Raw genomic sequence first — 22,577 nt, 5'->3', positions numbered from 1 at the left:
TCAGTCTATTTCTATTGCAGTAATTGAATTTACATTCTTTAGGGAATCCAGAAAGGAAGCAGAGTCAGAGCATTAGCTGGATTTATAAAGATGAGAATAAAAGTGATAAGAGAAGTGAGAGAGAGCTTGATCATCATCAGTGACAAGAACATTAATGTTCAGCTGCTGAATTGTGTTACATTTACAACACTGTCTTTCAAGATTGAAGAAATATGAGGGATTTTGTTAAACTTTTTCCAACCACTTAACTCTGGACCTGACAAAGGCTCTTCTGCTTTACATTTGTAGATCTCATTCAGATCAATTCACATTCATTTATGTAGTGGTTTTCACAATACATGTCGTTTCAAAGCAGTTTTACAGAAAATGCATGTGTCTACATCACAGTTTAGAGTGATCTGTTATCAGAGGTGACTGTGTGTAATGTATTTCAGCAAATCACGCAGTTAGGTAAAATAATGTATTAATTTTAGGCAGAAACAATGAGCTCATAAAATAAAGCTTTTTTTTTTTTAAGAATGTCTCTCAACCCCCTGGTATTTAGTGAAACGAGTGATAAAGACACAAAATAGTCCAGAACAGATTAGTGTTCTGAAGAACAAAGTATATAATTTGTAGAGCTTCATCACTTACAAGATCAACAACAGAAAGTCTCCCTAAAAAAAAACTAGGGCTGTAAAGGTGGCAAATTTTTACTACCGTGGTGGTAAATCACCAACAACTGCCGGTGTTGCGGTGGTGGAGTCCAAAGGGGGCGGGGCGGGGTTTTGGTTGTATGTATGTATGTATGTCAGTACAGGTGCTGGTCATATAACTAGAATATCATCAAAAAGTTGATTTATTTCACTAATTCCTTTCAAAAAGTGAAATTTGTATATTATATTCATTCATTACACACAGACTAATATATTTCAAATGTTTATTTCTTTTAATTTTGATGATTATAACTGACAACTAAGGAAAATCCCAAATTCAGTATCTCAGAAAATTAGAATATCGTGAAAAGGTTCAATATTGAAGACACCTGGTGCCACACTCTAATCAGCTAATTAACTCAAAACACCTGCAGAGGCCTTTAAATGGTCTCTCAGTCTAGTTCTGTAGGCTACACAATCATGGGGAAGACTGCTGACTTTACAGTTGTCCAAAAGACGACAATTGACTGCTTGCACAAGGAGGGCAAGACACAAAAGGTCATTGCAAAAGAGGCTGGCTGTTTACAGAGCTCTGTGTCCAAGCACATAATAGAGAGACGAAGGGAAGGAAAAGATGTAAAAAAAAAAAATGTACAAGCAATAGGGATAACTGCACCCTGGAGAGGATTGTGAAACAAAATCCATTCAAAAATGTTGAGGAGATTCACAAAGAGTGGACTGCAGCTGGAGTCAGAGCTTCAAGAACCACTACGCACAGATGTATGCAAGACATGGGTTTCAGCTGTCGCATTCCTTGTGTCAAGCCACTCTTGAACAACAGACAGTGTCAGAAACGTATAAAGACAAAAAGGACTGGACTGCTGCTGAGTGGTCCAAAGTTATGTTCTCTGATGAAAGTAAATTTTGCATTTCCTTTGGAAATCAGGGTCCCAGAGTCTGGAGAGGAGAGGCACACAATCCACATTGCTTGAGGTCCAGTGTAAAGTTTCCACAGTCAGTGATGGATTGGGGTGCCATGTCATCTGCTGGTGTTGGTCCACTGTGTTTTCTGAGGTCCAAGGTCAACGCAGCCGTATACTAGGGAGTTTTAGAGAACTTCATGCTTCCTGCTGCTGACCAACTTTATGGAGATGCAGATTTCATTTTCCAACAGGACTTGGCACCTGCAAACAGTGCCAAAGATACCAGTACCTGGTTTAAGGATCATGGTATCCCTGTTCTTAATTGGCCAGCAAACCCGCCTGACCTTAACCCCATAGAAAATCTATGGGGTATTGTGAAGAGGAAGATGCGATATGCCAGACCCAACAATGCAGAAGAGCTGAAGGCCACTATCAGAGCAACCTGGGCTCTCATAACACCTGAGCAGTGCCACAGACTGATCGACTCCATCAGCAGAAGGAGCCCCAACTAAGTACTGAGTGCTGTACATGCTCATACTTTTCATGTTCATACTTTTCAGTTGGCCAAGATTTCTAAAAATCTTTCTTTGTATTGGTCTTAAGTAATATTCTAATTTTCTGAGATACTGAATTTGGGATTTCCCTTAGTTGTTAGTTATAATCATCAAAATTAAAAGAAATAAACATTTGAAATATATCAGTCTGTGTGTAATGAATGAATATAATATACAAGTTTCACTTTTTGAATGGAATTAGTGAAATAAATAAACTTTTTGATGATATTCTAATTATATGACTAGCACCTGTAGTTACAGTTTTATTAATTCATTTTTAATTTATGTTTTTTCATCATTATGTAGTTAGAAATCTAGATCAGACACATTCATCTGTACATGTAAAAAACAATATAAATGAGGTTGATTTAATCTTTATATTGTAAGCTGATCATCACATGTAATAACAGTACATTTGTGATTGACTTAATCATGAAGCGGTTTATGAATGATTGATGTGAACTGATGATAGTATGAATAATCATAAATGTGATGAGAGATCGGCAGAATTAATTCACTCAGAATAAATCACGTCTCCTGATAGTGTGCTTTATTTTTTCACACTGTCTGCTCTGATTTATCAGCGATTCACTAAATGAATTCTGCAGATCAGGTGACGGTGCAAACACTCACAGTATCACTGCTGAACACAGTATATCACAGTGTAACTCAATCTTTCAGGATCTTCAGAGCTCAATCTGCTGCCTTGATCACTAGAAGATCTTCATCAGCATCTCTTCTCCACGAGTACAACAGCTTTATATGACAGGAGCAACACGAGTCTCTGTGCCTCAGCTAAAATATCTCTGCAATCATAAACAATTACCTCCTCTACACCTATTCCTTACCCTACCTGATAAACACTTTATTCACTTTATAGCCTTAAATTTAATAATTTGGGACTTTGTGATTCACATTCAATCCAAAACATTATTTATTTATAGCACACCTGTTCTCAAATACACAAATACTCAAAAAGCATCTACTTTGTCTGGTGTATAAAGACATTGATCATCTAGGATTTCTGTGGTCACTAATCAAGGTCATGTTGAACATTATACTGATCATCACATGTATAATCCATCCATCATCCAGCATGGCCATGCTGTTCCCTGCCAAATGTCAAACTCACTTTAATAGTTAGGTCAGCCGTTTGAGAAGTAACTTTGTGCGAAACACACACACACACACTTCACGAATCACAAATCATTGAACAGGTGTCTGTCTATTATGTGTCTAAAAGTGTCCATTACCTGATTTCTGATGAGTTTTACACAATTGTAGATGTCTTAATGAGGTATTTGTATAATTTAAAGAAATAAAAGTAATAGTGTTTAGCTGACCCATCCATAGAATAAACAAAACAAGCCCTGAAAATTGATAAAAGAATACATATTATACAGACATTTAATATTTAATGGTAGGCTATTAGATGATTAGTTAATTCCATTTTATAGATTATACTTCCAAAAAACATTTGCAATGGATTTGTAAAAGCTGTTTTTATGCATGTTTGGCATGAGTTTTTTTTCCTTTTGACCAGCAGGGGTCGCCAGCGTGTGGTGTTTCGAACGCTTCGAAACAGTGAATCATTTTGCGAAGCAATTGGTTCAGTTCATTCGAAGCTTTGAAAAGCTTCATTTCTCCCATCACTACTGCAAACATTAACAACACAAGCCACAATCTATAAAATGTTGTACATGGAAGAACAATTATTTTCTTGGCTGAAAACAGTTTTTGCGTTAATATTATCAGTGTGGCTTTAACACGAAACATGAAACTCATGAATATTCATATTTGCTCCGCCCATTGCTACTGAACAGCTGCAGAGCCATACAGCAGTAAACGTGACGCATTGTTGTGTCGGACTCTGATTGGCTATTGATCCACATGAAGGCTAATGATTGGCTAAGGGGTCAAATTTGAAAATAGTTCGTTGTTGCCAATATGCAGTTACTACAGCTGTGCTAGTTAGCGGAATATTAGGGATTAAACTAGTTTCATTAAAGCGTTTTAAATGAATCTCGCTTAGTCGTAAACATTTAACGTTACTCCCGGACTTTTTGTGTGGAACAAGAAGAAACGATGGATATAAATTCTTATTTTCAGTAAGTAACGTTAACAGTTAGTTAGCGTGTTAGCGTCTGACAGAGTGTGTATTAGTCCTGGTAATGTTTATGATTCAGTGTCCTTCATTTCGTTTGTTTTGTTTTTTCCATATGGTTTCTTACAATACCATGATGTTTTATTCTATATAACATTAACACAACTGTGTGTCCCTTCTCTGTGTTTGTCACATTTTGTACTCATGCGTTATGAGAGCTAATTTATGACAGTCTTTAAATCTGTGGCTGCTTCATATAGTGTTCATCTGTTTACTGTGTTTGTAAAATGTATTACACAAGAGAATATGTATAACAAGTGAGAAATGCAGTAAACGAGCTCTGGCTTTGTGAAACCACATGATCATCATCATCATCATCATCATCTGATTGTTACTAATGTGTTCCTGTCGATCATCTTCACTGCAGGGCCTTCGAGCTGAGCGTGCGCAGTTATGCTGGAGATGACCCGCTGGATCCCTGGGATAAGTAAGATCATCTTTAATGTCTTTATTATGGTTATGAATGCTCATTCTGTTTCTCATGGCTGGTTTGTGCTGTTTTAGGTTTGTACAGTTTCTAGAGAGCAAGCTGTCACTGGAAGAGAGGAAGGGATTGTCTGTGGTGCTGGAGCGCATCGTTCAGACCTTCCTTCAAGATGAGCGATACCACAATGACCTGCGATACGTCACCCACTGCGTCCGATTTGTAGGTTCACTCTTACACTCTTACATTATCTCTTCTAAAAACATGATCCTGCTCTGTGAGATCAACACACACCTACTTCTCTCTTCAGGCCAATTTCTACAGCGACCCTATCGAGGTGTACAGCCGTCTTCACGACCGAGGCGTTGGGACGCAGACGGCGGCGCTGTATATAGACTGGGCCCATCAGTTTGAGAAGAGAGGGCAGCTGTCTCAGGCTGAGATGGTGTACCAGAGAGCGGTGGAGAACAAGGCTCAGCCGCAGGACAGTGTGCTTCAGCAGCACAGGTGAATGAGACGTTCCATATCAGCACGCCATCGACACATCATTCTGATTATACTTAGAGTTAGTTCAGCCAAAAATGAAATTTCTGTCATTAATTACTCACCCTCATGTCGTTCCACACCTGTAAGACCTTCATCTTCAGAATACAAATCAAGATATATTTGATGAAATCTGAGAGGTTTATGACTCGTCCATAGACAGCAATAAAATCAACTCTTTCAAGGTCCAGAAAGGTACTAAAGACATTGTTAAAACAGTCATGTGACTGCAGTGGTTCAACCTTAATGTTATGAAGAGACGAGAATACTTTTTGTGTGCAAAAACAAAACACAAATAATGACTTTATTCAACAATCTCTTCTGTCATTATCCTTAAGCAGGTGAGGCAGTAACAAAGTGAAGGCATCATTGTTTACGTCCAAAATCCAGCATAGTGTTGGTTAAAGCTGGTCACGTGATCAGCATGACGCATACGTGTGACGCTAATGCAGGAGCCAGCTGATAATGAGTCTGCATTCTGATGATGAACCTGGAAGCGCTGGACGTAAACAACGACTGAGAATGACAAAGAAGAGAGGATATTGTTTAATAAAGTGGTTATTTTTGTTTTGTTTTTGCGCACAAAAAGTATTCTCGTCTTTTCATAACATTAAGGTTGAACCACTGCAGTCACATGAATGTTTTAACAAAGTTTTTACTACTTTTCTGGACCTTGATTGTGGTAATTACGTTGCTTTCTATGGGAGATATAAAATGTCTTGGATTTCATCAACAATATTTTAATTTGAGTAATGACTGAATTTGTTTTTTTTTTTTTTTTTTGCTGAAATAACCCTTTTAACTCTCTGTTAAACTCTCTCGAAATAGGAAATCTGAGTGTATTTTCCATGCAATCTGGTTTATTTTTTTAACTAAATTAAGAATGATTGTTTCCCATTCACTCTGTAATGATTTCTCACATACCGTGACTGATAATTCTCTTAATTATCACAATTTACTAAATATTTGTGCTCAAAACAGAGGACTGGAGCTGAAGCGTCAAATATGGTTTAAACTCAAAAGATACATCTCAAAAACATTTAATGATTAGAGGTGGTATAAGGAATTACAATCGCAGGAAATATTGAATACTTTTTACGGTTCATGCTATAAAAAAAAAATTCAAATAACTGAATATCTAAATTAACTGGTTTCATGCAAGTTACAAATGTCAGTTAATCTGACTATATGAACCTGACAAATTACATCAGCAGAACTAATTATTGTAGGTTAGATCAAGTTTATCAAGTATATCTTTGAAATTTTAATGTTTCACCCTAGGATTTTTATTGTGTCCCCATTAAAACTTTCCTGTCCTGAGCATCATCCCATCTCAGTTGTGAGCCACAATCACAACCGTCATGATATTCAGAAAATTCAATTCAGTGCATCTTTAATGTAATGTGTTTGCAGGCTCTTCCAGGGACGGATGAATCCTCCGACTGCAGCATCAGGTAGAGTAACTTGTGCTTGTTTTTCATCACTCACTATACTGTGACGGATGATGGTAATCTTTACACTTCTGCCTCTTCATCACTCAGATCATGTGCGGCAGCCGCTACAGAACTCACAGCTGGTCAATCAAAACCCCCGACAGAGAGAAGCTGTTCAGCCGCAGTGCAAGGTACAGCCCAACCTCGTTCTGACTAATTCATGAACGTTACAGTAACAGGTCATTGAGAAAAGAAGAATCTGTCATGTGCTCATGCTGTTACAAGCCCTGAACATCAGTCCTGAGGTGTGGGAAAAGAAAAGGGAAAGATGTTAGTTCAAACGAAGAACAAACAAACATTAAAAGCATTGTTTTTATTCCTCTTGATTTCTTAACACTATGATCTGTTGTGCTTTTCCTCTTCATGCAGTCATGAACAGGAGAGCAGCAGCTGAGATATTTAGATTAAAATAAATAAAAAGTAATATGTTGATTGGTTTTTCTCCAAACTGAATCATATGCATTCAGTACACTTCAAATATGCAGCACGAGTCACATGGATTTATTTATTTGACTTTTGTTTTGCATCCTTTTTTACATCTTTTGAATTTTAATCACAGTTCATTATTGACATTAATCAAGCTACTTGTCTGGTCGAGCAAGTAAAATTCTTTTTCACACAACAGAATCATAACTGTCCATATGCATATCCAGTAGTCATACAGGTTCATGCACTGTAGTCCAACTCTCCTGAAGTCACATGATGCTTTGTGTGAGAATCAGACCAAAATTTACATTTACTTTATATATTGTCATCTAGCTCTCTGTGGCACGATCGTTGCTAATGTTCGATTGATTCATGAGCAAATAATTATTTTCAGTCTACTTTCTTTAATGAATTATTTGTTCATGAATCGGACTGGCTTTCGAGTTAACGTCAGTTAACAGAAAATTATCAGTGAATAACGATGTACGTTCCCATCTGATTCTCGCACAAAGAATTGTATGACTTCAGACACCTTGGAATAAGGTGGCGCTGGTGTTATTGCTTTTGCGTTTTTCCTGGATCTTTGTGCACGGTAGTAGAAAGTCATGGACTAACATGAGGGTGAACAAAAGTTGCCAGTATTTCCATTTTTAGAGTGAACTGAACTGTTGACCATTACATTTTTATTGCAGGATTCAGAATCGGCCTCTCCTCCTCATCGAATGGTGCGAATGTAAGTGCTTGTGACGTTATCTTCATGTTCAACAGTGAATGTGAGCTACCTGTTGATGTGTGATGTTCAGTAGAGGCTTGTGCAGTGGCTTTGGTGATGATAATGATGTTGTCATTGCATCCTCAGAATCTCTCGCTCCGAGAATAACCCGGTCCGGATGGGCGCCAGTAGCAATGTGCAGTTTGTGTCCATGTACTGCGTGAATGAGCTGCAGTGTGAGGGATCGGAGCTGTCGTTTGAGGAGCTCAGAGCCAAACGCTACTTCGCTAAACGTAGACAGCAGGAAGAGCAGCGGCGGCTGGGTGAGATGATGTTTCCACTTTACACAAACACATGCTCAGTTTTACACTGCATGAGCTCATGTGACAGACCCTTCAGATGTGGAAGATGCTCTGCATAAGCTGCCAGACAAAATCCAAACAGTGTATATGGTTGCTGTTGTAAAATGGCACAATAAAGCCCCATCCATGCAGTTCTGCTCTTCTAATGACTGTTGTTTGATCAGCTGAGGAGCAGCGCAGGCTTTGGGAAGAGGAGGAGGAGGTGAGGAGGATGAAGCAGCTGTTGGAAGATCTGGAGAAGAACGTGATTCTAGACCCAGTGACGCCTACTCTTACGGTAGAGATCCAGGTATCTCGTTCTGACTAATACTCAGTCATGATGTTTTCCTTGAGTGACACTCAATGAACACTTCTGTCCAATCAGAAGCTCTCTGTACCTGTCTGTCTTTTCATACTTGGTTTGCTAGTACCAGAAATGGAGGGTGGAGTGTTTCATGATCTTCGATTTTCTGTAAAGCTACTTAAAATCAATGTGAATTGAAAAAATAATCTTTTCAGGGACAGACTTTACCTGTATTAGAGTTTTGAATGATGATTTGTTTTTATATGATGTTCAGGAGCAGCAGAGAGCAGCGTTACACAGAGTCGATCTACCTGAGCCAACGTGGTCCTCCAAGCATCAGACAGGACTGCAGCTCCACACTGACACCTCCACAGGGGATGCTGGGACATGGAACAGCATTGTGGCAGAAACCAGCCATATGGTGATGGCTCCGTTCCCCAGTGCAGCGCACGGCTCCCGACCCGAGTGTGTGAGTGACTGTAGAGAGAGTCTGCTGGGACAGACGGACCGGCGGTCAGAGAGCGCAGCAGTGGCGGCTCACAGCACATCCCTGATCCAGAGCAGCTTCAGTGCCGCCCCCGAGAACAAAGATCTGTGAGTGTCAAATACACAACATCCACCAGCTGAGAGGGGTGGCATGCCTGATGAAGATCTTATGATCGAAACGTTGCTAATAAAGTGTCTTTTTTTTTATTGTTTTGCAAGTTGATAGTGTGCGGGATTCATTTTTTTGTTTTTTCAGATTTCCTGCATATAAAATTCCCTCTGTTTTTTAATATTTTAATCAAGTAATGATTTATTAAAAAAGAATTTAAAAATAGTGTGAAATAAGTTAAAGGTGCCTTTGAATGGAAAAATTAAATTTATAATCTTGGCATAGTCAAATAACAAGAGTTCAGTACATGGAAATGACATACAGTGAGTCTCAAACTCCATTGTTTCCTCCTCTTTATATACAGTGCCTTACGAAAGTATTCGGCCCCCTTGAACTTTGCGACCTTTTGCCACATTTCAGGCTTCAAACATAAAGATATAAAACTGTAATTTTTTGTGAAGAATCAACAACAAGTGGGACACCATCATGAAGTGGAACGAAATTTATTGGATATTTCAAACTTTTTAAAAAAATAAAAAACTGAAAAATTGTGCGTGCAAAATTATTCAGCCCCTTTACTTTCAGTGCAGCAAACTCTCTCCAGAAGTTCAGTGAGGATCTCTGAATGATCCAATGTTTACCTAAATGACTAATGATGATAAATAGAATCCACCTGTGTGTAATCAAGTCTCCGTATAAATGCACCTGCACTGTGATAGTCTCAGAGGTCCGTTTAAAGCGCAGAGAGCATCATGAAGAACAAGGAACACACTAGGCAGGTCCGAGATACTGTTGTGGAGAAGTTTAAAGCCGGATTTGGATACAAAAAGATTTCCCAAGCTTTAAACATCCCAAGGAGCAGTGCAAGCGATTACTATTGAAATGGAATGAGTATCAGACCACTGCAAATCTACCAAGACCTGGCCGTCCCTCTAAACTTTCAGCTCATACAAGGAGAAGACTGATCAGAGATGCAGCCAAGAGGCCCATGATCACTCTGGATGAACTGCAGAGATCTACAGCTGAGGTGGGAGACTCTGTCCATAGGACAACAATCAGTCATATACTGCACAAATCTGGCCTTTATGGAAGAGTGGCAAGAAGAAAGCCATTTCTTAAAGATATCCATAAAAAGTGTCGTATAATGTTTGCCACAAGCCACCTGGGAGACACACCAAACATGTGGAAGAAGGTGCTCTGGTCAGATGAAACAATGCAAAACATTATTTTTGGTGTAAAAGCAACACAGCTCATCACCCTGAACACACCATCCCCACTGTCAAACATGGTGGTGGCAGCATCAGGGACAGGGAAGATGGTTAAAATTGATGGGAAGATGGATGGAGCCAAATACAGGACCATTCTGGAAGAAAACCTGATGGTGTCTGCAAAAAACCTGAGACTGGGACTGAGATTTGTTTTCCAACAAGACAATGATCCAAAACATAAAGCAAAATCTACAATGGAATGGTTCAAAAATAAACATATCCAGGTGTTAGAATGGCCAAGTCAAAGTCCAGACCTGAATCCAATCGAGAATCTGTGGAAAGAACTGAAAACTGCTGTTCACAAATGCTCTCCATCAAACCTCACTGAGCTCGAGCTGTTTTGCAAGGAGGAATGGGCAAAAATTTCATTCTCTCGATGTGCAAAGCTGATAGAGACATACCCCAAGCGACTTACAGCTGTAATCGCAGCAAAAGGTGGCGCTACAAAGTATTAACTTAGAGGGGGCTGAATAATTTTGCACGCCCAATTTTTCAGTTTTTGATTTGTTAAAGTTTGAAATATCCAATAAATTTCGTTCCACTTCATGATTGTGTCCCACTTGTTGTTGATTCTTCACAAAAAACTACAGTTTTATATTTTTATGTTTGAAGCCTGAAATGTGGCAAAAGGTCGCAAAGTTCAAGGGGGCCGAATACTTTCGCAAGGCACTGTAAATCTCATTTGTTTAAAAGACCTCCGAAGAACAGGTGAATCTCAACATAACACCGACTGTTACGTAACAGACAGGATCATTAATATGTATGACCCCAATATTTGCATATGCCAGTCCATGTTCCCAACATTATGAAAGGCATTACACAAGGGCAGCCAGTATTAACGTCTGGATCTGTGCACAGCTGAATCATCAGACTAGGTAAGCAAGCAAGAACAATAGTGAAAAATGGCAGATGGAGCAATAATAACTGACATGATCCATGATAACATGATATTTTTAGTGCTATTTGTGAATTGTCTTTCTAAATGTTTTGTTAGCATGTTGCTAATGTACTGTTAAATGTGGTTAAAGTTACCATCGTTTCTTACTGTATTCACAGAGACAAGAACCGTCACTATATTCATTATTAAACGCTTGCAGGCTGTATAATTTATAAACACAACTTCATTCTTTATAAATCTCTCCAACAGTGTAGCATTAGCCGTTAGCCACGGAGCACAGCCTCAAATTAATTCCGAATCAAATGTAAACAATATAACAGTATACAATACTCACATAATCCGACGCATGCATGACGAAAACTTTGTAAAGATTCATTTGAGGGTTATATTAGCTGTGTAAACTTTGTTAATGCACTGTTCAAGGCAAGCGCGAGCTCTGTGGGCGTGGAGCACGAGAATTAAAGGGCCAGCATCCCTGAATCGGCTCATTTATAATGATGCCCCAAAATGATGCAGTTAAAAAAAATCTATGGGGTATTTTGAGCTGGAACTTCAGACACATTCAGGGGACACCTTAGAACTTTTTTTAAAAAGATGTCTAGGGCACCTTTAAAAGCAGGAATAAGAAAGCAGTAAACTGCATCTCTGGTTCAGTCTCTCTCTCGTTCACTCTCAGCTCTTTCTCCTAGATTTTGAAAAGCTCATGGGCCGTTTGTCCGCCAAAGCGGTTTTTTTTCATGATTATTTGATGCAGTAGAAGCTGTAACGTGTGTTTGTGTTTCTGTAGTGCCGCGTGTGATCAGGGAGATGCGGATGGACATGTTGCAGACAGTGAGTATTTCTCCTCATGTTCACTCAGTCCAGTAGAGCTGCTGTGAGTGCCCTGACTAACTCCTTCTCCATCTCTCTCTCAGCGTCATATGGGGCTTTCAATCACTCTCATGTTACTCCAAACTCATCTCTGGGTTTTGTTCAAGCCACGCCGTCCCGTGTTCTTCCTTCTCCCACTGTCAACACACGGGAAGCTTTGGGTAAGAACACACACACCTGATTCAAAGCTCGAGATCATGTGTTCGCACGGGCCTTGTAGGGCTGGATGGTCATGTGATGTACATCAGAACCATCCAGCCCTAATCGAGTACAGTGTTTGTCATTCGACTCAGTGCACTGTTGGTGGTGTTTATGTGTGGCTGTTGTCATTATGTATGTGTCCTGTAGGTGTGATCATGGACATGTTTCAGGCCCCCACCCTCCTCCAGGAGTCCATGTTCAGCAGCACCGTTCAGCCGGAGGACAGTTTTGAGAAGAGCTGCAGAATTAGTACGTCCTGCTCTGAACATTCAAAAACGCACACATGCACACACTAGGCATGTGACGGTATCAGATTTTCATGTTGCGATTAATTGATGAAGCTTTTATCACGGTATACAGTATTATCACGATATTAAAATAAGTTGCAAAACCATTTTTGTCATAGTTTAACAGGTTTAAGAACTCTTTTTGTAATGAAACAAAAACAACTCTGACTGAAATTTTCAAACAGATTAAAATGCAAAAGAATTAGAACAACAGGTAACACTTTACTCTATTTAATGCATTAACTAAGATTGAGCAATAGCTACATTTGTTACAGAAAGTGTTATTTTTTGTTAATGTTAGTTTAGAAACACAACTGATCATTGTTAGTTTTATCTCAGGTCCATTAAATAAGTTATTTTGATTTTAGTAATGTTACTAAATAGTAACTAAGAAATTAACATTAATAATAATTAATACTTTATAAGTATTTTTATTGTCAGTTTAGTGATAATGAATTAACATGTTAACTAATGAAGCCGTATGTCTTTAAGTTTTACTGAACAATAACAAATAATCAGAACATTTCTAATTATTAGGGCATGTTGTAGTCCAGATTAAAATATAAAAATGTTTAGGTTTGAAAATAAATATCCTTTTAAGTGTTTTTTTTTTTAAGTATTCAGTATTTGGTGCTGTGATGAACAACACTGAGATTACAAAAAAATGAATAAGCATTTAAAAAAATTCAGTTCCTTTGTTTGCACGCTGTTCCATCAGCGCCCTCTGCTGTCAGAGAGTGAACGCGCACTTTCATTCAGCTCGTCTCCTTCACTCGTTCCGCCATGTGCTTCTCGTGCACGTTGGGATTGTTTACATCTGAGCGCGTGTCCTTTTGACGCAGAATACAGCGGTGTTGTGCATTTTATATGATTGATGGGTAAAGTATTCTTAATTGCCTTATAAAAAATTCATAATTGGTAATAAATTATTATTTACGGTATTCTGAAGTACAGACGATTACAATATCGTGCATATTCATTATCGCGATTTATCGCATTACCGAATATCGGCACAAGTCTAGCACACACGCTCCAGCCCTGTAACTGCACATCTCTAATTCATCTGAGATCATTAGAAATTAAAGAAATTAGTTGCAGTAACATTTCTATCATAAAGGGGATGAAGTGCCCAAATATTAAATATTGAGAGATAGGATTTTTTTTTTAGTACAGGGTTCCTGCGCGGTTTGGAAAAGTATGAAAAGTATGGAATTTGATTTGAGTTTTTTCCAGGTCTGGAAAAGTATGGAAAAAAGAAATCAGAGTTTGGAAAAATATTTGTGTTTCCAGACTATTGCCTCTATTCAGTTTTCTAATTTATTATACCTGCAAACTAGTCACTTTGTGGCGAAATTAGCAGTTTTGAATCAAAATATATCATTTATGTGAATCGTTTACATCCGAAGAGTTATTTTTTCGGGGTGAGTGACTGTGTGACACAAGATTCTCATAAGAATTGCAAATGGGCTACTATTTTTCCATAGACTGGAGTTAGTCACGATCTTTCTTGGCGCTCTGTGGCGTGACAGATCGTTGCGTGACTGTAGCGCTCGTGAACCAGCCATCTCTTTGGCTTTACTAGTTACAACACAAAATGATTGAGAATCTGAAGGTATGTTGAAAGATACAGTACGACTTACCAAAATCTGTCATGTCACATGCAATCGATTAATCAGCGTTTCAACCGCAGAAAGGCGTCAATAAAACAGCTTGTAAAAATGTCACATTTAGCCTACCTCAGAAAAGCCTTACAATGTCCAATAACTCATCATTTAGCTACCAAAATGAACTTTGAGAGGAGCATTTTGATAAATATATGCTCTATAGGCTATTACATATTCATTGTATTTGTACTTAACATGTGCTTCTATATTGAATACATAAATCTGTTTTATGACAGTCACCATTTAAATGTTTAGGCCTACATAAAGAGTAGAAAAATAATTGTCACTTTTATTATAACGTTATTATAAAAACTTCCTTATGTGTAAGTTAGCCTATATGTAAGTAACTTACGATCAATTTAACCTAATATTATAATGACGTACCAGCTGTGGTTCCCTGTATTGTTTACAGCATTAGTTGAGAGATTTTTTTTCTTTGAGGAAATTTGCCATGTACTGTACCTGATAGGCCCAAATTAATCAATACTGAATCTATGGTAATCAAATCAAAATCAAATCGCAAGCTTCTGAATCAAAATCGCATTCAATTATGAAATTTGTCAATGCTCAGCCCTGGTGCCAAAATGTTTTATTTTTTTATTTTTTATTTGAAGCAAATGTTGTTTTTTTCCATTTATGTTCTTTTCAGAGTGCACCAGAATGCTTCCTTTACATGTTAAAATCACAAAAATCTTCTCCTGGGGGAGGATGCCCCCAGACCCCCTACAACTATCTACTTTCTACATGTCACCTTTTTCACCTCTCTTCACTTTGCAAATATGTTTATAGAGTTACGAATTTCTAAAATATTACGGAAACTGCTTGTGCTACTCATACTCGTAGGCTACTCTATAAAAATACTTTGATACATATAATATATGAAACATATGTTTCATATATTATATGTATATATGATATATTATAATATATGATACATATAATGTCGAGAACAGAGCAGATGGATAAATCACAGAAGGATCTCTATAAAGGAAATGTATCGAATTAATAGACAAATTAAATATTCACGCCTATGTAGCGAGTGGTATGGCCGGAAAGGGAAACAAACTAAGTCATGCCAACTTGTTAAACGGAATATATTAGTACTTGTAGATTTTATCCCCAACAAAAGTTACACAGGTACGTGGTTTTTAAGAAGAGAAGGGCCTAGGAGATGAATACTAAATACAAAACTTTATTTCAACATTCAAAAACTAATTTAAAAATCACTAAAAGACTGTAGGACCCGGACTACAAACATGAAGCAGTGACATTTCCTCTCTCAAGATCCATTAATCAGTTCATGTGAGTACAGTTGTTCAATATTAATATTATAAAGTGGCGAGAATATTTTTGGTGCGCCAAAAAACATAGAAAAGGAGACCGAGGCTCACCAATGGCAGAAATCGTTTGGAAGGAGGTCTGGAAATTTGAGTATGGAAAAGTATGGAATTTTGAAATGGAAAATGTGTAGGAACCCTGTAATTAAATCCACTTGACCAAGATAAAATAAGGATTTTATTGTGATTGTAAAGTGCAACATAACAGCCCTAGATCTGATTTACTGACCAATTATTTTGATGATTAATCAAAAAAAAGCTGGGGGGATCAATAAAGTGTCAAAAGTAATCATTTTTATTGAAGAACACAGAATTTGCTCTGACTGTGTGATGTTGTGTTCAGGTAGCGCCCCCTCGTGTGTTAAAGCACCCAGCACAACTCCATTCATGATTTACCAGGACAGCGATGAGCAGGAGAACGGAGGGTGAGTCGAGGCCTCGTTCATTTAGTAATGTGACTCTCTCAGTCTGTCATGGAGAGAGCGTTCTGACTGTGTTCTCTTCCTCTGTCCTTCAGTTCTGATCAGGCCAGGAGCAAACCAGCGGTGATCCGAGCGCTGACAGAAATCCCAGTGTCAAAAGCCAATGTGAGTATTGTTCGCAATGTGGAGTCAGAAGCTGTGTTTCCATCCACCTATTTTTGTGAATTTTTGGACATTTCATAAAAAAATGCTGAATGGAAACACCAAAATGCTCCTGAATTCTAACAAATGCACAAATTTATGTGCTCTGCCTCAGGTGTTTCCATACTTGTTTATGCACACGTTTTCTTATCAGATAAAAATGTATCCACCTCAGCAAAGTCTGTCATCACAATGATTTGGTAGTATATCACATGATTGTTGCCAAACACCAGCATCTGAATGCAAGAGATCATGACAGCATTTATTGCGGTTTATCTGCTGCTCTGAGAACAACTCATTCATGATGGAGGAAAAAATAGCCTGATTGCAGTGACTTTTTGCGATTATTCTAATGTTGTGCATACATTCAAATTCGCAATTTAGGATGAAAACCTAGCTATAGTGGCCAGTAATCCTAATTTTCCAGTCTGTGCAATCCCAGGATGTTGCCTTCTTGACGGTGTTTGTCTTTATCAGGACACTCCCGTCAGCACCGAGTTCATCACGGATGAGAGCACCATGTGGGGAGCGCGGAACGTCTCTGTCGGCCCGTGTCCCAACCACACCCGTGACTTCAGCCTGTCTGCTCATCTGGTGTCCACACCCCTCCACCCTCATGCGCCGCACACGTGGGATATGGAGCAGGGGCAAGGTATTCAACCTCAGGATATCACAAAACACTGTTTGTCTGCTACTCTTGTGTTCATCTGGATTTGATTTGTGACTGTCGTCTCTCAGAGGAAAACGCAGTGGTCACGACCATCGTCGGTTCAGAGGAAAACCCTTATGTACGACAGCCCACTAAACTCAGGTATCGTCCTCACTGAACAACACCATTACGCTCAGCTCTGCTGTTATATAGTCTGTTTTTCATTCAGTTTCTGTTTTCAGAGTTTGAACTGTTAAATGTATGGAGACACATGGACTTGATCTTTGGTTTGTTTGGGGTCAGTAAGAACTTTTTTTTTTTTTTTTTTTTTTTTTTTTTGGTAATACTATTTTGATGGTCCACTTTAGACATAACTATAAGTAACTTTGCAACTAGCAGTCATTAGAGTATTAGTAGCCTGTCTGCTAACTCTTTATTTAGATGCTTGGCAACTACATGTCAACTTATTCGTAACCCTAACCTAAGTCTACTAATACTCCGACTTAGTTGACGTAGTTGCAAAGTTACTTATAGTTGATTGAATGTCTAAAGGACCATCAATGGAGTAACCAATTTTTAAAAAAAATATTTTTGTTAAAATAAATGCAGCCTTGGTGAGCTGAAGAGACTTTTCAAAAACCGTAATATTGTGAAATATTAGTTTAAAATCAACTGTTTTCTATGTCAATATATAGTAAAGTGTAATTTATTCCTGTGATCAAAGCTGAATTTTCAGCATCATTACTCCAGTCTTCAGTGTCACATGATCCTTCAGAAATCATTCTGATATGATGATTTGCTGCTCAAGAAACATTTGCTTATTATCAATGTTAAACAGTCATGCTCCTTTAATATTTTTGTGGAAAACATCATTTTTGTTTTTTTCAGGATTCTTTGAACAGGACGTTTAAAAGTACAGCATTTATTTGAAAAGTCTTTTTGTAACATTATAAATGTCTTAACTGTTATTTTTGATCAATTTAATGCATCATTATTAAATGAGTGTTCATTTCTTAAATCTTGCTGGCCCCAAACTTTTGATCAGTAATGTATAGGGGTAGCACTGTAGAAGTTCGTCATGAACTAGATTGGGTCATCTGGTTGTTTCTTGCATGTAAAAGAGTTGCATATTGTCCATAGTGAACATACAGTGTGCATTTTATTTTGCAACGCAGAAGTAGGCTCTTTCCTGTGAATTATACACCAAGGCTTTCTCTTTAGTTGTGGCTTTGTTTCTGTTCTAACTGCTGTGTAAGCTAATGTGTCTTGTAGCTGATGGGTCAGTGTCTCGTTTGCCCGCAGTCCAATCATAGAGCAAAGTCCAGTGGAGGAGAAGCCGTCAGAGCTGGCGGAGTGCAGCATGCGAGCTCAGGGCACGATTGTTGGCGAGGGCGTGTCGTTGGCTCAACAGACTCAAGGGCTTTCTCTGGCCCAAAGCAGCTGCAGCAGCAGACATCCACTGGCCGCTCTGTCCTTCCCCGACCAAACAGCCCTGAGGACGCAGGATGAGTCCATGAGCAGCAGACCGAGCTGGAGCATCTATCAGAGCCCAGAGAAACAGCCCACGCTTCCTGCCAGAGACACAGATGTCCCATTGGATCAAGCAGTCAATGATGTTCTCCTGCCAAAGAGGTCCTTTCACAGGCGTAAGAAGCCGTTGGAGCAGCAGGATGTCCCCCTGGAGGAAGATGTCCTCATGAGTCCAAAAGCTGCCCTGGGACTGAACTGGTTCCAGGTGGACCACTCGACCCACTCAGCAGAACCAGATCTCGATGTCATGATGAGTCCGGCTCCGGTCTCTGTAGCCACACAGCCCGCCTGGACCGTCTACCAGAGCCCGGAGAAAGCACCCAAAACAGACTTCCTGTGGGCGATGAGCTCAGAGCCAGCGGCGGAGCAGGATCTTGACATGCTCTCTTTGCTGGGGGAAGTAGACGTTCTGCTTCCCAAAAAATCGTTCCAGCAGAGGAAATCAGGTGGAAAAGCGCTTCAGATGTTGCATGAATCTCTTTTAATGAGTCCAAAACAAGCCGCTCCGGAGGAGTCCAGGTGTCCAGACCCGGATTGGTTCTCCACTGACAGCCCACAGCGGCCGACCGAACCGGATCTGGATGTCATGACCAGCCCACCGCAGAGCTCCAGGAAACCCAGTGCTCCCATGAGCCCCATGGACACATCCAAAGCAGGTATTGGTGCCTGTTCAGATTTCATCTTACGTGTGTCTTTATAATGCATTGTTTCCTCATCATGTGATTGTTTCTGCAGTTTGTGTTCATCTGGTGTCAGACCCATGGGACGAGGAGCTGATTGTGTCTCTGCTCTCCAACCTGCAGCCTCCTCTCTCTTCCCACCCCAACCTCACCGTCTGGAGCTGTCGCCTGCCTAGCATCACGCCCAAAATGACTGTCCAGATCGGTATGTCCTGCTAATCTATCCGGCGCTCCTCATTTCAGTGCTGTTAACTTGACGAGCTTTATAATTGTGTAGTTGCAATGATTGTTGATGAGGCGTATCTACAGCAGTGCTGGGCTGCGTAACACGAGAATTAACCTCATTCTCTTCAATCAGCCCTATCATCCCGTGATGTTCACTTCCTGCTGTTGATTGTGCTGAGCTCAACGTTGAGCTGATGTGAATGTATCTTCATGTGTCATCCTCAGCTGGAGAGTCATTGAGAGTGGACTTTATTCTTGGGCAGGGGGCGTTTGCCACAGTCTACCAGGCCACCAACCTCATGACCACACAGAAACTCTTCCTGAAGGTGACGAGAAATCACACACATCTGATAGAAAGATAATAGTAATGCATTCAAAGAATGATTTGTTGTTGAGACATTGAGAAGAAGAAGAGTGAATAGCAACTTTGTCATGTGATGCATCAAATAGCTTGTCGTCTTCCTCTTCTGGTCTTGTAGGTGCAGAAGCCAGCGAACCCATGGGAGTTTTACATCGACAGCCAGCTGAACACCCGTCTGCAGCCCAGCGTGCGGCACCTCTTCAACACCATATACTCGGCACACCTCTTCACCAACGGCAGCGTCCTGATCGGAGAGCTGCACAACTGTGGCACACTCCTGGTGAGGAAGACACATCTCAGGCAATCAGGCGATGGGCACTAATACTGCACTCAAAGATGAAGGCCAGGTTTTCATTACTGATTTGACTGGCCAGTAAAGAACAGATTTTGTCCATTGACACAAAATGTAGCCAAAGGGGAAGTGGGAGGGAGAGAGGGGGACAGGATTAGGAAAGGTCCACGAGCCGGGACTTGAACCTGACGCACAATGACGCTATGTCAGCGCTATATCTGTGGCCTAAACTGAACCTTTTAAGAAAAAAGTAATAAAAATGCAAAAGCACATAACAAAATTACTAAAATTAAAATGAAACCTAAAAAATATAGCAGCCAAACTTTGTAAATAGTGTATAAATACTAAAATAACATTTACTGTTAGAAACAAGGTCTCCTTTTTCATATGTTTTACCTCATGCAATAACATATAATTTTTAATGCACTGAATCGGTGCATTTTTAATTGCACCCCAAAATAGGCAGTTAAAATATGGTATAATAAAAATCTATGGTTATTTTGAGCTGATACTTCACACACATTCTGGGGACACCTTAGACTTATATTACATCTTGTGAAAAAACATTCTAGGGCACCTTTAATGTTAGAAACAATGTCTCCTTTTTCATCTTTTACCTCATGCAAAAACATATAATTTTGGACAAAGTCCATGTAATTTCTCAACCAGCCCCATATTTGAAGTGTGCCGTACCACTGCATGTGAACAAATGAGATGCAGTGAAAACAGAAGCTAAGCCACTGGCACTTCCTGTCAAGCACACAAGCGACTGTCCCTGATCTGTGTTGTCCTTTCGTCTTCCAGAGCGCTGTAAACCTGTACAAGAGCCGCAGTGAGAAGGTGATGCCGCAGCCTCTGGTGCTCTACTTCACCGTCTGCATCCTGCACATGGTCGAGCAGCTGCATCAGGCCAACATCATACACGCCGACATCAAGCCTGACAACTTCCTGTTGGGAGAGAGGTACGTATTGCGCAGCATCTCACTGCAGTGTCGCATCCGGTGCAGGCTGAATGACGTGTCCCGTCGCTGTTCTTCAGGTTCCTGGAGAACAACTGCTTTGAGCGGGATCACCTGGAGCACGGCCTGGCTCTTATTGATCTGGGGCAGAGCATCGATATGACGCTTTTCCCAGAAGGCACTGCGTTCACTGCTAAATGCATGACCTCGGGCTTCCAGTGTGTGGAGATGCTGAGCGGCCAACCATGGAGCTACCAGGTAACCATCATGAAATCTGTTTGTTGTTCTGTGTGCATCATTAATAGATGGATGATAAAAACATTGACAGCCAATTAAAATCCATCCTGCTTTAATGAGCTTGAGTATGTAAAGCGACAGATAATGGTGTAGACACTAATATAGTAATCGTTATAGTTCATAATAATCCAGTCCAGTTGGTTTAGTGTACTGTGCGCACTCATGCCCGTCGTCTCACTTCTCTAACAGACGGATTATTTCGGCATTGCCGGCACGGTCTACTGTATGCTGTTTGGGACCTACATGCAAGTTAAAGAGGAAGGTGGTGTTTGGAGGACAAACGGAGTGTTTAAAAGGTGACATGAATGCATGCTGGATCATGTGCTGACAAGTGATGACCTAGCCAGCTCTAAACTTTTGGAGGTGACTGTAATGTTCATTCTCTCTGTCTTTCAGGAACGTTCACGCGGATCTCTGGCAGGACTTCTTCCACACGCTGCTGAATGTGCCGGACTGCAGCTCTCTGCCGTGTCTGCGCAGTCTTCGCCTGCGACTCGACGCAGTCCTGCAGGAGAATTACAGCAGCAAACTGCGCAGTCTGAAGAACCGGCTGGTGGTGCAGATCCTGGAGGGTCGCTCCTCACGCAGATGAGTCCCCTCCTGAACTCTTTGGTTTGGAGGCTTCGTTCAAACATATTCAAGCACTGTTGCTGTATACAGAATGATTTCCTACAGACTCTCTTTTTTCATAGCTAATTGTATTTTGCTGTCATGGTTTTTATATTGTGGAAAAAAAAAAAAAGTCAAGACTTTGTAGATTTCAATAAAATTTTGGATCACAGTTGGACAAAAAGAGATTCAGTTCCAATTATTTGAGATTAACAATTTTCCCCCACTGTTTTGTGAGATCTGCAGTAATGTTTTTTTGTTTCTTATGAATGATTTGGTGGTCCAGGGTCACAGATAAGTCACACGGTAGGGCTGCACGATATATCGCATGAGATTGTCACGCGCATTTCATCAATAAAGCCGGTTCCCTGATTACCGCTAAATCGCCATCACCTGCTTTCAAATGCAGCGGCATTTAATACACAGAGCCGTAGATCACTGAAAAGCCACGCAATATCGCGTTCATATCGCAGATGAATCGCCTTCGATAATGAATGCGATATTGCGTGGCTTTTCAGTGATCTACGGCTCTGTCTATTAAATGCCACTCCATTTGAAAGCAGGTGATGGAGATTTAACGGTAATCAGGGAACCGGCTTTACTGACGAAATGCGCGTGAAAATCTCATGCGATATATCGTGCAGCCCTATCACACGGGTATATTTGTAGCAATAGCCAACAATACATTGTATGGGTCAAAATGATCGATTCTT

The 22,577-nt window shown here is 40.0% G+C and overlaps 1 protein-coding gene across 2 annotated transcripts; it reads left to right on the top strand.

Moving 5' to 3' along the window:
- The first annotated feature begins 4,064 nt into the window (after positions 1-4,064).
- On the top strand, positions 4,065-22,037 carry bub1 (BUB1 mitotic checkpoint serine/threonine kinase). 2 transcript variants are annotated; one of them, XM_067384890.1, is made up of 25 exons: positions 4,065-4,220; positions 4,644-4,703; positions 4,781-4,922; positions 5,011-5,207; positions 6,657-6,697; positions 6,785-6,867; positions 7,855-7,895; positions 8,022-8,197; positions 8,401-8,525; positions 8,794-9,113; positions 12,068-12,111; positions 12,195-12,311; positions 12,499-12,600; positions 15,983-16,064; positions 16,157-16,226; positions 16,740-16,914; positions 17,001-17,073; positions 18,214-19,097; positions 19,177-19,326; positions 19,572-19,672; positions 19,826-19,987; positions 20,804-20,961; positions 21,039-21,216; positions 21,445-21,551; positions 21,652-21,979. In XM_067384890.1, the coding sequence occupies exons 1-25, from the start codon at positions 4,198-4,200 to the stop codon at positions 21,845-21,847; spliced, it is 3,807 nt and encodes a 1,268-aa protein (XP_067240991.1). In that variant the 5' UTR covers positions 4,065-4,197; the 3' UTR covers positions 21,848-21,979. The 2 variants fall into 2 exon arrangements, with proteins under 2 accessions (XP_067240991.1, XP_067240992.1); XM_067384891.1 differs by lacking the exon at positions 21,445-21,551 and having other exon boundaries at positions 21,652-22,037.
- The last annotated feature ends 540 nt before the right edge of the window (positions 22,038-22,577 follow it).

This window comes from Chanodichthys erythropterus, chromosome 4 (genome assembly GCF_024489055.1).
Source record: "Chanodichthys erythropterus isolate Z2021 chromosome 4, ASM2448905v1, whole genome shotgun sequence".
Taxonomy (NCBI): Eukaryota; Metazoa; Chordata; class Actinopteri; order Cypriniformes; family Xenocyprididae; genus Chanodichthys; species Chanodichthys erythropterus.
Note: the sequence above shows the minus strand (reverse complement) of the source record. Positions and strands in the feature narration are given on the sequence as shown.